General features: G+C 34.6%; 3 protein-coding genes across 5 annotated transcripts; 1 reads left to right on the top strand and 2 right to left on the bottom strand.

Annotated features, from left to right (window-relative positions):
• The first annotated feature begins 123 nt into the window (after positions 1–123).
• On the top strand, positions 124–7,580 carry dco (discs overgrown). 3 transcript variants are annotated; one of them, XM_053751299.2, is made up of 8 exons: positions 124–489; positions 780–890; positions 1,264–1,456; positions 2,005–2,147; positions 2,240–2,442; positions 2,976–3,135; positions 3,560–3,640; positions 4,641–7,580. In XM_053751299.2, the coding sequence occupies exons 1-8, from the start codon at positions 414–416 to the stop codon at positions 4,724–4,726; spliced, it is 1,053 nt and encodes a 350-aa protein (XP_053607274.1). In that variant the 5' UTR covers positions 124–413; the 3' UTR covers positions 4,727–7,580. The 3 variants fall into 3 exon arrangements, with proteins under 3 accessions (XP_053607274.1, XP_053607273.1, XP_053607275.1); XM_053751298.2 differs by having other exon boundaries at positions 4,638–7,580; XM_053751300.2 differs by lacking the exon at positions 4,641–7,580 and adding an exon at positions 4,608–4,630.
• A 681-nt stretch (positions 7,581–8,261) lies between these two features.
• On the bottom strand, positions 8,262–11,068 carry LOC128673457 (D-erythrulose reductase-like). The gene is made up of 5 exons (XM_053751302.2): positions 10,906–11,068; positions 9,764–10,016; positions 9,437–9,551; positions 9,137–9,339; positions 8,262–8,416 (listed from the first exon to the last, which is right to left on the bottom strand). Exons 1-5 carry the CDS (start codon positions 10,955–10,957, stop codon positions 8,305–8,307), a joined length of 735 nt encoding a protein of 244 aa, XP_053607277.1. The 5' UTR covers positions 10,958–11,068; the 3' UTR covers positions 8,262–8,304.
• Positions 11,069–12,097: 1,029 nt separating this feature from the next.
• LOC128673456 (L-xylulose reductase-like) lies at positions 12,098–14,930 on the bottom strand. Its single transcript, XM_053751301.1, has 5 exons — positions 14,704–14,930; positions 14,334–14,586; positions 14,010–14,124; positions 13,619–13,821; positions 12,098–12,751 (listed from the first exon to the last, which is right to left on the bottom strand). The coding sequence occupies exons 1-5, from the start codon at positions 14,753–14,755 to the stop codon at positions 12,640–12,642; spliced, it is 735 nt and encodes a 244-aa protein (XP_053607276.1). The 5' UTR covers positions 14,756–14,930; the 3' UTR covers positions 12,098–12,639.
• Positions 14,931–15,191: the final 261 nt, after the last annotated feature.

Below are 15,191 nucleotides of genomic sequence, written 5' to 3'. Positions count from 1 at the left end.
ATATTTTAGGAGTTTTGGGAAAGATTTCTTAGATTCTTTATTAATTATTTATTTCGAGTAATTAAAATGAAAATGTGTGTTGCTATCTTTTTTTCTTATTCATTGTGCTGCCATATTCAACATTATTTTTCCCTAGTTGTACTAAAATTCCTCGTGTGCGTGTGTAGCTAGGTCGTTCTATTAATTTTCTAATTCATTTTATGTAATAAAAGCACATTCGATTAAAGCTAAAGTTTTGATATAGCATTATCAAGATCCTGAACTTTGTTACAACGTAAAATCAAGGAACCTATTCCACCCAAAATTAAACAGTTTACCCAAATAGACATCTGCGTCTATTGCAATATGGCCGTCCTGTAATGATTCGGTGGTCAATGATATTATTGTGATTATATCTCTTCTATAATAAGAAAATGGAGCTTCGTGTTGGTAATAAATACCGGCTGGGTCGCAAAATTGGCTCAGGATCCTTTGGAGATATTTATCTTGGTAAGTATGCCAAAGGACGATTGTAAACAAAGAAAGATGGTCATAGTAGGCCAGCTGCATTTTTTTTGTTTCGAAATAGATAATTCAGATATTACAAGGAGTCTGGAATGCAGTTGTGAAGTGAAATCCAAAATCTGAAATAGCATGTTGTTATCCTTGATATTTTATTGATTATACATCATGAGGAGTCATTGGACATGTGATATCCTCTTGAACTTGTTTCTCGTCCATGATTTATAATCTGGTTAGATCATTTTGGTAGTGTAATAAATCGTATTGTTATTTTACAGGAACTAATATAGTGACCAAAGAGGAGGTAGCTATCAAACTAGAATGTATAAAAACAAGGCACCCACAGCTACATATAGAAAGCAAATTTTATAAACTTATGCAAGGAGGAGGTAAGAATGCTAGTATCAGAAACACTATTGTTAAAACAAAGTTTATTATGCAAGAGTATGGAATATGAAATGTTAGCATAATGGTCCCTATCAGCATATTATGCACAGAGCTGTCCATGATTAATTTGTCATGTACAGAGTTTGGTTTATTCCAATAATTTCCCACAGTTTCTTCCTATACAGTCCACTGCAAACCCGTTTGCTGGATAAGTTTTTGGGAAGAAACTAGTTCAATATTTGGAATAAACCCATCTATGCTTTTATACCAACTCTAATGAACAGGCCTGTGTATCTCTTGTACAGTCTACAGCACATCCAACATACACAAATTCCATAATATTGATAGTTATGAAGTGTGGTTGTTATTTGACAGTTGGTATTCCGGCAATAAAATGGTGTGGTTCAGAAGGAGACTACAATGTAATGGTAATGGAGCTTCTTGGTCCATCACTTGAAGACCTATTTAATTTCTGCTCACGTCGATTCTCACTCAAGACTGTGCTCATCCTCGCTGACCAACTCATTACCCGTATTCAAGATATACACTACAGGAGTTTCATTCATAGGCATGTGTATTAATTTTTTTACCTTTGTAATGGGAATTCACTGCCTTATGCATAGATTTATGGTTGTGTCAAAACATGGTTGTCACAAAAACTTACATTATATACCTATAAGTACATAAAAAAGAATAATTTAGATAGGTATATTGAGTTTATGAAATATATATTTTTTAATTCATTTTGAATAGATGAAAATTACATAGAGAACAAATGTCTGGCTATGCCACTTCCTCTTGCCCTGGCAGAAGGGGCCAACCCTAGAAATGCTGGCTTGATGTAGTCAAGGATGCGTGCCAGTGGTCGGCAACTAGGGATGCCAACAACCATGAAAAGTGGAGACAAAAGAGTAGGAAAGTGAACCCTGGAAAATGCTCAGAAGAGAGAGATTAATATATACATTATCTTAGACATTATTATATTTGTATATTTATAAATATACAAATTATCAAGATAATTTGTAGAAAATTACATGTAATTTTCTAGTGAAACTATGCTTCAATTACGTCTTTCACAAGGTTTTATAACTAATATTTTCATGTTTAATTTTTCAGAGATATCAAACCCGATAATTTTCTTATGGGCTTAGGTAAAAAAGGGAATTTAGTTTATATTATAGATTTTGGCTTAGCAAAGAAGTACAAAGATCCACGCACATTGCAGCATATTCCATACAGAGAAAACAAAAACTTGACAGGTAACCAAACACAATTTTAATTAACAATAAAGCATACAACTACACTAAAATAAAAATTTGTTGGTTCTAATTTTTTTTACATTCATTTACAGGCACAGCCAGATATGCATCAATAAACACCCACTTGGGCATAGAGCAGTCACGTCGTGACGACTTGGAGTCTCTTGGATATGTGTTGATGTATTTTAATCGTGGCAGTCTACCATGGCAGGGGCTCAAAGCTGCTACAAAGCGCCAAAAGTATGAAAGAATATCTGAAAAGAAACTGTCCACACCTTTTGATGAACTATGTAAAGTGAGTACTCAATATGTTATGCAATCACTGGACATTTTGATTTTCTCCTTACAATGTAAGTTACCAAATATTTCCCCAGCCAAATTAAGAATCAATCAACAATCCACAAAATGAAGTCAGGAGTCTCAGTCTGAAAACTACCAAAATGTACAAATGTAGTGACTCTGTTTTCAGTCATTGATAATGTTATAAACAATTGAGATGAAGCAAGCCTGGCAACTGGTTATTATTAATAAACCCTACATTGAAATCGGAATAAACGCTAGAACTTGAAGATATGTTTGTTATAACAAAACAAACCATAAATTTGTGATTTCGTCATCCCACGAAAACCCAATGTATTATTTTAAGACAATATATTTGTGGATATTTACAGCACATTCAAATCATCGAAATACATAATTTGTTCTAAATATTATTAGTTAACCTTTTACTACCACCTCTCAAGTATATGTTAAAGTTGCAGTATTTTCTCCAAACATCAATATAGTTTGAAAGATGAAATATTTTAATATTGCAATGTTTATTTCCAGAACCACCCAATCGAGTTCCAGTTGTACCTGAAGTACTGCCGACGACTCCGCTTCGAAGAGAGGCCCGACTACAGCCACCTCCGGCAGCTGTTCCGTACACTATTCCATCGACAAGGATTTACATATGATTACATGTTTGACTGGAATATGCTTAAATTCGGTACGTCATTATTCAATATTTTTAACTGTAACGAAAACTGGGATTCTCCTTTCCTATCTTCCTAGTATTCTTGGTTATCAAACATCTCTCATCTCCTTGTCGACATCAAACTCGCACGATAGATGACAGTCGTGTGTCTCGTCATGATCACTTAGTCGAGACGCACTCGAGCACTGGCCACGTTTATTTTGGTATTAAATAACAGGTGACCTCTATTGATTTCCCGATCGATAGGCACTCTATCGACGTCCATGCCCATAAAGCAGACATTATTTTCAATTAATAATAAGTGGATGATTACCTATCTATTTATTAGATATTTTTTCAAATTTAATTTTATTATTTAAATTTAAATAAACTTAAAAATAAAGCTAAAATTATTAATTGTAGTGCGATTACAATAATATTTTACCCAACATTGCAGGAGGACCACGAGGAAACTACCAGGCGGGTGGTAACGACCGTACGATTAGACGTCACGAACAGAACCAAGAACAGGAAGCTGGTAAGTTTAATTGTTTACAAATTATAAACAGGCGCGTCTTATCAAACTGGCGCAACAGGCTCGTTACCAGTTAACAGGTTGGGTCAAAAAGTTCGCGAGATGCGGGAGGGTAAGGCGAGTGATCGGGGGTAATTTCTCACATAATATGTGTATATTATACTCTATTGAATAAGCATCTCTTTAAAAGTATATATTATAGTTTCAATGTAATTCTGTAACTAACCATTTAGCTGTCGTCGATTAAGAAATTGTATACTGGAAGATTCAATCTTCAATTATGAAGAAAACTGAGTTAATAGAAAGATCTGAGAAATGCAGTAGGAGTAAAGGAGATTATAATTATGATATTATTAATTAGAGGAAAGATAGAACTATATTTTATATTAATTTCTTTCCTCCCCAATCTGCGAATTTTTTGATCTCCTTTTGTATTCTTCTTCATAGTCGTATTCCTTATGACTTAGGGTCATTACGTGGAATGAAACACACAACAACTTTCTTGGCATCATTAATGGAGTGGTTTGCCATTGCCTTCTCCATTTCACACACAAGTTAATTGAATCAACCAGTGTTGCAGGTTGTTTTCCTTGTTGTTGTGTCTCACGATGTTTTCCTTCACCGGAAGCAAGTGGTGGTCGATGAAAACTTACTATACTTGAGTCAGATTGGTATACAAACACACGTGGCACGAGTAGGATTCGAAAGTAAAACCATAATAAAAAAGTTGCCTTGGTCACTCCAGAAGGTTTCGTCTATCACTGCCAAATTTCATCAAAATCGGCCCAGTAGTTTTTAAGTTTATCCATTACAAACAAAAAAAAATTCTCTAGTATTAAAAATTGATATCACTGTAAGAATTTAGGTCCTGACCTGAATAGCATTCAGAAATGATAGTAAGTCCCCTGGTATTTTAGCTCAATTTAAAAATGAGCCTCATGTTAAAGAAGGTAGAATATTCATGTACCAGACGGGTGATCAGTACTCTGATTTGACCCAGCAGCAGCGGTCGCTGGGGGCGCCGGGGGCGCGGGGGGCGCGGCGACGCAAGCGGGCGGCGCGGTGGCGGCCGTGGCGGAGTGGCGGTGAGGGCCGCGTCCCGCCAAGCGGCGCTGCCCGGGCTCGCTCGCGCCCGACCCCTAACCGTCTCCGCATCCGACGCGACTGAGCAAACGTTTTGTATGCATTCATGTTATCGTTCATATTATATTGTAAATTATTTAACTTAGACTAAGGTTACGAGTGGACTAAATGAAATGGGAGGACGACTTTTATAAACGTAGATATTAATTATAGGCCTATCCGCGCATCCGTTGTACTTTATGCTCAGTTGTATTTAGACGTAAGTTTATTGTGAATCATCCGGAAACGAACGAAGTATTTGTCTTTCTCCTGTTTGACTATTGGGATGCATGCTATATTTTATGATAATTGAATTTGTGATTTAAATAGAGGTATAGAAACCTACGATTATTTCATTTTCGTGAATAATGTCGTCGGAGGCGGCATGTAATTGCTAAAAGTTAAATATTTAGGGGACTTTTGCAATTTGAATCAAGCTTACCAGAAAGTGCATTTTGCTTTTCTTGATTTCATAGTGTTTGATGTTGTAAAATCACTTATTATCCACTGAAGGTACCACTGATATTGCCTTCAATTTCAGAATATGTATGTATATAATTTAGCCCAAAATATTTTGTGCAATATCTTTTTCAGACTTTAGTTTTGCAAAATCTTAGTTTCGTCTTCCAAAATTATTATTGTACACGTGACCAATATTGTAATTCAGTCGGCTACTCTGTAAGGATATTTAGTGTTTGTTTGTGCTTAGAATAATAATGTGCTTAAATTCAAGCCCAAGTTAGATCCGAAAATTAATATTTGAACCTGACGTTAAAAAAGGTCGGAGAATTTATAGATCGCACCAATTGTCATTGTGCCCTGTACACTAAATTTCGTTAATGAAATTAGGAATTACACTTTTGACTTAAATTGCTGTTGACACTGCCATAGTTTTATCTAAGTAAGGTTTGCTAATTCAATTTGACTTAAATTGTATAGAGCTTGGCTTGAAAAAGGCATATATCTAATTGCATAAAATAACTAAATACTTTCTGGAGAAATATATGTGATGTCTATTTACCTAAATTGTTGTGACGTGACTTTCATGTAGATATTCAGACATTTCTACAACAATCGTCACATTTAAAAGAAATCTTATCTTATGATCTCATCTCATAAAATATTTACCAAAATTTGGTTTTTCTAGCATCTACATTAGCATGCAAATAAATATAATAACGTGTACATATTGATGCTTGTGACTGTACGCGACAGATGACTATGTTTGCAGATAGTAAATAATTTATTTCCTAACGTCTCTCTTCTGTAACTTGCATTATTTACCCAAGACTTCCAGTGTGATGTGGTCACGGTTCATGTGCACGGCGGATCACAGTATGGTCTATATTTGTTGAATCCTCATATAATTATCAACAGTGGTCGTATATAAATTCTTGTTTGTTCAAGACTATGTTTTTATGGATATGGGCGATTTTTATTGGAAGTTTGTAAATATTACTTCATAAGGTCTGTACACAAATGTATTGAATCTGGCTCGAGGCATTGGTAATTGTGTTTGTATGTACTTTGATTGGAATTGGACCATCATTCTCTTAAATATGACTGAGAATTAGGTTCAATTTAATGTAAATACGTTTTAGATTTGTTTTTAGGGGTGTGTTGCAAAGATTTAGTTTCTACTTTGACACCCATGTAAAATTTTTAACATTTATATCTCCATTGATATGTTATTACTCTCAAACTAAAACTATATTACCCCTCCATTATACAATTTTCAATTACTTCACATGTTTGATTTCTTCGTTCCTTATTAAAATTGCACATTGTGATTAGTTTTAATACTGCATTATATCATGTCTGTAAGTCGTTTAGTCTACAGGGTATATAAAGCATTTTATTATCATTGAATGCAGATTGCTGAAATTGATTTATTTTATACTCAAGACCAATCACCACCTTATTTAAACCAATGAAGGGTTCTACTGTATTATTTGATGATGTAACTGTTTTGTGGATGTCCAATCGCTTGAAGGACTGTGTCAGTGTCCAGTGTCGAGCGTCGAGACTGGACAGAAGCTCAGTGCCGTTTGCGTTGCGAATTGGCGTGGCTTGCTCCTAGCGTTTAGTCTACGCTCCAATCGAAGAAATATGGACTTGGATTTTGTATATAGTTACTATAAGGTATATAGTTAAGTTGACACACTGTTTTTTACAATATCGTAAGTAATGGAATTAAATACATACATAACTGTTGTAGTATTAATGTCATTCGATTGTTTTGCTGTTATTCTATGCATACATTTTGATTGGTCGAGTCTTGTGTAGCTGCGTGTCTTGTGTAGCTGCGTGTCTTGTACCGATTAATATTTATGCTTTGAGGTATGCATTCTATATTTCGAAAATTTACTCGTTAAACTGCAATGGAAGGAGGGAATAAATCGATATTAGTAGTCTTAGATTGAATAAGGGATTTAGAATGATGGGCTTTTATTGGATATTATAAATTCTAAATTTAAGTATTTGAAAGTATTTGTTCCCTCCAAGGCGAGTAACAGCATTCACGTGCAAATCAAAAGGTTTAGAAACATTATTATGTACCTTCGCACTCACATATTCGTGTTGTACAGAAATGTCTGATTACATGTGTGCTAATATAGTACCCATACTAATTTTATTGTTATATAATAGCGATTGCTATGTTTGTCCTCGGGTCCTTAAATATATGTAAGTATTTCAAATTTCATAAAAATCGGCCCAGCGGTTTAGCCGTGAAAGCGTGACAAACTGACCGACTTTCTCATTCGTATTAGTATGGAAGTATTACAAAATGGCCGTCATCGTTATTTCCAAAAACAATTTAGCCAATCCAATTTAAAAATAAATTTGATCCTAACTTTTTCTTTAATGTTAAACATTATTCGATGTTATAAAATATAATTGATTGGCTAAAATAAAAAGTTTGTATACTATTTAAATATTGAAAAGAATAAACCGATTCAACATGAACAAGACTGCAATCATTACACTCTTAAAGTAGTAAGTAGCATAAAATTAGATATAGCACTAGAAAGAAAAACAACTATCGTAATTCAACAAAGACAAAAGTTATGTAATTAAAGAAAATTCGTACCCGCACATACGAGTACCCTGTATACAGGGTCTTGCGAGGTTGCCGGTGTTTATAGTAACACCGTATACCGCTTTCTATCGCGGATCGATGTGCTAAACAGCGGGGGACATGTTCAATAAATGTAATATGCTTCTAAAAGTTTTCTGACAGTTAAACCTTGGGTTAAGTAACGTTCTCGTGGTACTACCAGTTGGACATAGCAGTTGGACCCCGGGAGGTTTGCTCCCTTCGTCACACGCGCGAATATGTGAATGCCATTTTTATGGTTGGAACTCACCATGTGGTATATTTTCATTTATAAATCACATCTATGCTAGCCTACCTTAGCATAATATCCATTACGATATACATCATATAACTCGTTATTCTTGAATTGTTTCCTATGTCCATGAATTAATTTGACACAATAAATTGAGTAAAACATAATCGGTATTTGCTTTATTATCTCATAAAATTATAATGCCAAAAAACCTCCGTCAATAGGCAAGTGGACTCCAGAAATCATGCTTGCTTGATCGCTCAAGAGAAATAAAACTGCATTCACTACTTCATGCACTTCGCCAAACCTGAAAAATATTATTTTATCGAATAATGCTTAGTATAATAAATATACAGACATCTGTGACAGACACACATGAATTTTTGTGCCACGTTAATAGATTTAAATATTTCATGTAGTCTACATGCATGAAATTTTCAGATAGGTATTTTGTAAAAACCCACGAAGAAGTTCCCGAGTCTAGCGCTGTAATGACATTCATTTTTATCGATTTCTTTTATAGCTAAGACTTGAAAATGGCACAGGAGATTATGCTACTAACTAGGTAACGGATTTATTAGATATAGGTACTTAACTAGTATGTACTTATTATAGTTTTCCATTATACAACAGTAGCGGCCGTCCCGGCTTCGCTCGGGTAAAAACATAATAAATTATACACCTAAACCTTTCTCAGGCATGAACTACACTATCTATTGGTAAAATCCGTGCAGTAGTATTAATCTGTTATGTTGTTATTAAACCGTTTAGTATATAGCGAACAATATACTAAACGGATTAACGGAAAACGCGGCAGAGGACTTTGTTTTATAATATGTAAGGATTTAGTCACAATTTACGATAAGGATGTTGTTTGTTTTTTTTAATTTTTGACTCATATTTTCTTTTTAGTAAAAAACTAACTAATTTAAACTACTTTCTAATAAAGCCAATTTGTAGTAAGTACTAGCTTTCGATAATTAAGAAAATAAATTTATCGCTAGTGTGCGGGATAATCCAGTCTTACCTTCCCAAGGGTATTTTGGAGAGCATGCCATGTGACTTCGAGGGCTCTGACCATACTTTACGTCCCATTTCAGTCATGATGACTGTAGGGTTAACAGTGTTTGATCGTATTCCATAGGGTCCCAACTCCAATGCCATCACACGGGTTATACCATCTACGGCCGCCTTGGATCCACAGTAGGATACGTGGTCTTTAAGTGCTGCCTAATATATACATTTTAGTAAGTTAATAATAATATTGACATCATTTTTATGAAGAGAAATGAAGTGTCAAATACTATATATACTAAATAGAGCTTACCTTTGATGCTTGCGACGATATGTTCACTATCGAACCTTTTATTCCATTTTGAATCATTTTCTTGGCAACTATTTGGCTCACATTTACAACTGCTCTTACATTGACGGCAATTGTCCTGAAAATTTAATAATTACATCAACCTATAAGAAGAAAATGGGCAGCTTTGTTAAATAGCTACTCGAGTTAGTTTCTAGACGATGAGCTATCTATTTGAAGGATTTCTTTTTCGGCTTCTTCACCATGCACGTGAAAATGTTCATGCACATTTAGTTTTACATATTACGCGCCTCATTAGGAAATAACATAGATATATATGTGCTGTCTTACTCATCAAAATATTCTTTAGTGCATTCCAGGAATGGTTGGTTCAACGCGACGCCAGCATTATTTACTAGTCCATCGAACACTCCCAAGGATTCCACCGCCTCCCTGGTCCTATCCCAGTCCAGTAAGTCCACACAAACAACCTCTATTGTCGGGTATTGGCTCTTCAGTTTTAGCAGGTTTTCCTTTATACTGGAAAGCGCCACGACTGAAGCTCCTTGTCTCCATAGTTCTACTGCGATGCCATAGCCGATACCTGGCGGTTGTTAGAAGCAAATGGTGGGTTGTTAGAAGCAAATGGCGATAGTCGATCATCTCTTATACATAGGACATAGGTGTACTTAAATGATTATGTATTCGGTGTTTTTATTTAGATGAATTGAAACGTCTGTTAGGTAACATCATTATCATACATTTTTAAATGTATAGCAATTAATTTAATAATGTCATACATAATAATTATGACATCAATCGTCTACTTATGGTAATTATCTTTATTGTGTTGATACTACCTACTTACATAATATTATTCACATTGTGTTTTATACTATATATAATCCCAAGTAATATAAATGCAAAAGTAAATTTGTTTGTTACCTCTTCACGCAATTATCTACTGGACCGTTTGTTATGAAATTTGGCACACGGGTAGAAAAGGACTTGGAATAACACAGGGTACTTTTTATCCCGAAATTCCCACGGGAGCGAAGCTAGTACCTATACATATATACCTTGACGACCTCGGTGGCGCAGTGGTAAAGTGCTCACCCCTGAACCGAGAGGTCCCGGGTTCGATTTATTATATATAATGCACCTACCTATTGGGTGCTAGGTAGGAATAGTCTAGTATACCTATCACTATAGTACCTACTAAAACGTAGTGATTACATTCTCTTACCACAGGTACCTTCCTAGTTATGTACAATACGCACTTATACATGTTTTCCTTATTACCATGTACCAATCAGCTTTAACTAGTAGCTGTAGGTACCTAAGTACCTAGTTAATGAATTCAATGTAAGCTTAAGTCTTATTTATAATCAAGTGGTACTTACCTATATTATGTAGATAAGTAAGTATAAATATATATGTATTAACTTTATACTATTTTGATGTGCTTATTATGTAGGATATGGTCGACTTACCTCTACACCCGCCAGTGACTAGTATTCGTTTTCCTTTAAAAATTTGATTCATGTTTTTTGTCAGAATGGTTCACTTGAAGTGATGTATTTGTTTTGTAAAAGTCTTAAATATTATTAAATAATCAATATCATTGGTGTGTGTGACGGCTGATAAGAAAGCGGAGTAAAAACAAACAGGGTAGGTAGGTATTTTAGATAAGAATGTTAAACAGAATGAAATTAAGAACTAAGTAGTAGGAATTGTACGTATGATTTGGAAGAAAACTACTTAAGCACTAGGTAGATATGCCTACCGGTTGATAATAAGTTACAACGGGACTTAACGTCATGTACCTACCTATTCGTGAACTACCTAATTAATTATAAGTAGGTACCCAACAGGTAAGTAGTTTTCTCCCTATTATAGGAACTTAAGACATGAAAACCCGACAACTTTTCCACTTTTTCTATTCTCAATTTGCCAGATTTTTGGTATCCTTAGTTGTAAGATCATTGTCGGCACGCAGGACACGCTTATTCTCCTTGACATCATCAAAACTAAATAATGTCGATTTACGCATGTAGTCGTTCTAGTGCTTGTGAGCGGCACCAGTAATTGTGTGAGGGGTTATCCGTTATGCTATGTCAAGAACATAAAGATCGCTGCGAATGCGTGAATACCAAAATGACATATTTCTAGACTTGTCCTTTCAGTCTGATGTTTGTACGTTATATCAGGTCTTCGCGCGTACAGGCTATGTACTTAATGTCTTCGCCACACTTAGTTACATTTTCCAAATGTCGTCTTTCGCCGAATTGAGTTCGAGGTGACGTCATTGTGTGCGAGCGAATGAAGAAATCACTAAAAGAGTGACATCACGAGCCGAATTACACGGCGGCTTAGCTTTCCGCGTGCAAAATGGATCTGATAAATTAAAAATGGTTTTCAAATCAATCATCATCAATTATGTAATAAAATTGAACTCAAAATTCGAATTACGACCTCAGGCAGAATTGATTTGAAATAATTTTTATTTTTGTATCGAATAGAGCGGCTTGGAAAGACTTGGGGGGAGACCTTTGCCCAGCAGTACCTACCCTATATCCTTTTTTTAACCTGTTATTGTGATATTTGGCCGAAAACTAAACTTTCAGTTGATATACCTACGCTTTTATACTGATTAGTTTTCTCGTTAAATAAAACAATTTAAAGTAACAAAGAATCAAATTTATTTAACGAAACGAAACTTTAATGAATAATTTAATTGCGAAGAAGTTTAATCTAATGGAGACATTTAATTTATAAATAATTATAATTATAATATGAATTAGGTAGGTACTTATATTCGATTAAATTTGCATCGAGTTTTAATTACACCAAAAGGTGTAATAGAATCATCATAAATGTACATTTATATTGTAGCTAAAGAAAGTTGTAAGTAGGTAGTTACCATAAATTGGTTGGTCAAGAGTTTGTTAGTTTAATTATTAGGTATTATTACACACATTATGTTAATGTTTAAACATAATGTACAAAATATAATATGGCATCGATTAATTAGTATAATATACATTAACGTCCGAATTTTAAAAATAAATTTGTATTTGCTTATAATATTCGGCTGTTTATATTTTTATACAATAATAAGTAATATGTAAAAAAAAATGATTTTTATCTGGAAATTCTTTGGTAAAAAAAATACAAAAATAAAAATGCCTAATTCGAGTAGTTGCTATAGGCAAAATGATGGGATTTTATGTAGCTAGAAAACCTCCATCAATGGGCAGCTCGACGCCGTTGATCATACTGGCTTTCTCGCTTAGCAGAAATACTACAGCATTTACAACTTCTGACACCTCACCGAATCTAAAACAATAAAGCTTATTATACACTGGAAACAGAATGTCATCTTCTCCTGAACGTTATCTTCTTTCCATAAATGTGGCATTGTGTCAAAACGTCGTGTAAGTCCTTACACGAAAATAAAAATTCTGAACGATGACAGTGTTGGTATTGTTACCCAAGCCTATTAGAAATAAAGCCTACCTGCAGGACCACAAGGGCCACAAATAAATGAAATCTTGGTCCTGGAATACATTTAAAATTAATTTGTGCACATCATTGAATACCAATAACATATATATATTTCAGTAATATTAAATTATTCCTATAACTAACATTTGATAAATGTATATCTAACTCTTCTTATCATTATGTGATTTTTCAATGTCACCTTAAGAGGTCAAGATCAAGATATTAACGTTAAATAAAACTGTTAAATATGGTCGTCAACAATGTGTGAAATGGTCCCTAAATAGGACTGATCACCCTTCAGGTGCTTGCTGGGAAAACCAGGAATGGTTGACAAAATATCTATTCACAGCCCTTATTTTGACGACCTCGGTGGCGCAGTGGTAAGATTCTTGCCATTGAACCAAGAGGTCCCGGGTTCGATCCCCGGTGAGGTCATGATGGAAAATGATCTTTTTCTGATTGGCCCGGGTCTTGGATGTTTATCTATATATGTATTTATTATAAAATATAGTATCGTTGAGTTAGTATCCCATAACACAAGTCTCGAACTTACTTTGGGGCTAGCTCAATCTGTGTGATTTGTCCTAATATATTTATTTATTAGCAGCCCGACCTGGTTTTGCACGGGTAAAACTATAATAATAATAAAAATGTATGGGTGAGATTCTTGAAAATATGTTGCAACTAAAATATCTTTACCTGTTTAAAGGAATTTTTGCCTTCATTTCATTTGCCTTGGCTGGCTCAGACCAACCAACTTTTGCCATTTCTGTCATGATTACTGTAGGATTAACAGCATTTACTCTTATTCCATGAGGCCCAAGCTCCAATGCCATGGCACGGGTTAAGGCATCAAGAGCTGCCTTAGATGCAGAATAAATAGCATGATCTGTAAGAGCAGCCTGTAAATTTTTAAGATATTTTCTAATATTGTAGCAACTCACCTTAAAAACACTTTTGAAACTGTATCATACAAGATAAACATTATTTAGATAAAGGAACAATTATGAGCCTCACAATAATCTATTTAATAATCTAATAACAATTATCGGATCTGCTATAAAGAAATAAAATTTAATCACTGATTTACCTTTGAAGCTTGGGAAGATATGTTGACAATAGCTCCGCGAGTTTTATTCTCAACCATTTTTTTTGCAACTATTTGACTAATATTCAGAACTGCTTTAACATTTACATTGAAAGTCCTGAAAATTTTGTAATTATTTTTAACTCATTAATAACACAATATGAAAGCAATTAAGTACTTGTGTTTTCCTTTTGATATGTCTTCATAGTTTGGTTAAAGCATGTAATACTGCTGTTAAATGCATAATTTCTAGACATAAAAACTATTATGTTTAACAATAAAGACTTAAATATACAAATAACTACATAGGTACTAAATTATACATACTTGTCATAAGATTCAGCAGAACATTCTAAAAAAGGTTCGCATATGGCAACTGCAGCATTGTTGACCAAGGCATCAAAGTGGCCAAGAGATTCTACTACCTCCCTAGTCTTATTCCAATCTGCAATATCTACATCTACTATGTCGATGGATGGATACTCGCTTTGTAGGGCCTCCAAGTGGGATCGAGTTCGTGAAAGAGCAACAATATTTGCACCGGCTCGCCATAATTCAACAGCAATGCCACGACCAATACCTGAAAATCATAATATTGAAGTTTCTTGTGATTTTTTTATAGCAAACTATGATTAAACAAGCGCTAATTAGGCATAAGATAACGTCACAAGCCACAAGTAATTGGATATTCACTAACCTTGCCCGGCACCGGTTACCAAGATCCTTTTTCCTTTAAATGAGATTTCCATTTTAATTTATTATACTGAGACTTTGATTTATTTACTTTAGCTAGCGCGATACTTTGTATGTAGGTAGCGTAGCGCAGGGAAGGAAATCTTCACGTGAAGTGAATAAACACCAAATCCAACTAAAAACTACATAAATTCAATTCAGCTCGTCGTTTTCGTTTAGTTGGACTTTTTGACACTGACTGACTTTGACAGATGTTAGACAGTAGAATCAGCTTAAAGGGCTAACTCACAGTGCGAAGCACATGGATGAATCAATATGGCGAGCATGGTTACAATGACTTTGGGCACCGTCACAGTCAAGCTGATCGTCTCTTGCACCGTCCTTTTTTACAAGCGTTTATTTTCAATGTGTATGACCGTATCTATGTCTATATAGCAACTCGCAGCTATTTAAAGCATATATTTTCTGCTTAAACTTAAATTTTTTACACTT

The sequence above is a fragment of the Plodia interpunctella genome, chromosome 11 (assembly GCF_027563975.2).
Source record: "Plodia interpunctella isolate USDA-ARS_2022_Savannah chromosome 11, ilPloInte3.2, whole genome shotgun sequence".
Classification (NCBI taxonomy): domain Eukaryota; kingdom Metazoa; phylum Arthropoda; class Insecta; order Lepidoptera; family Pyralidae; genus Plodia; species Plodia interpunctella.
This window is presented reverse-complemented; position numbering and strand designations above follow the sequence as displayed.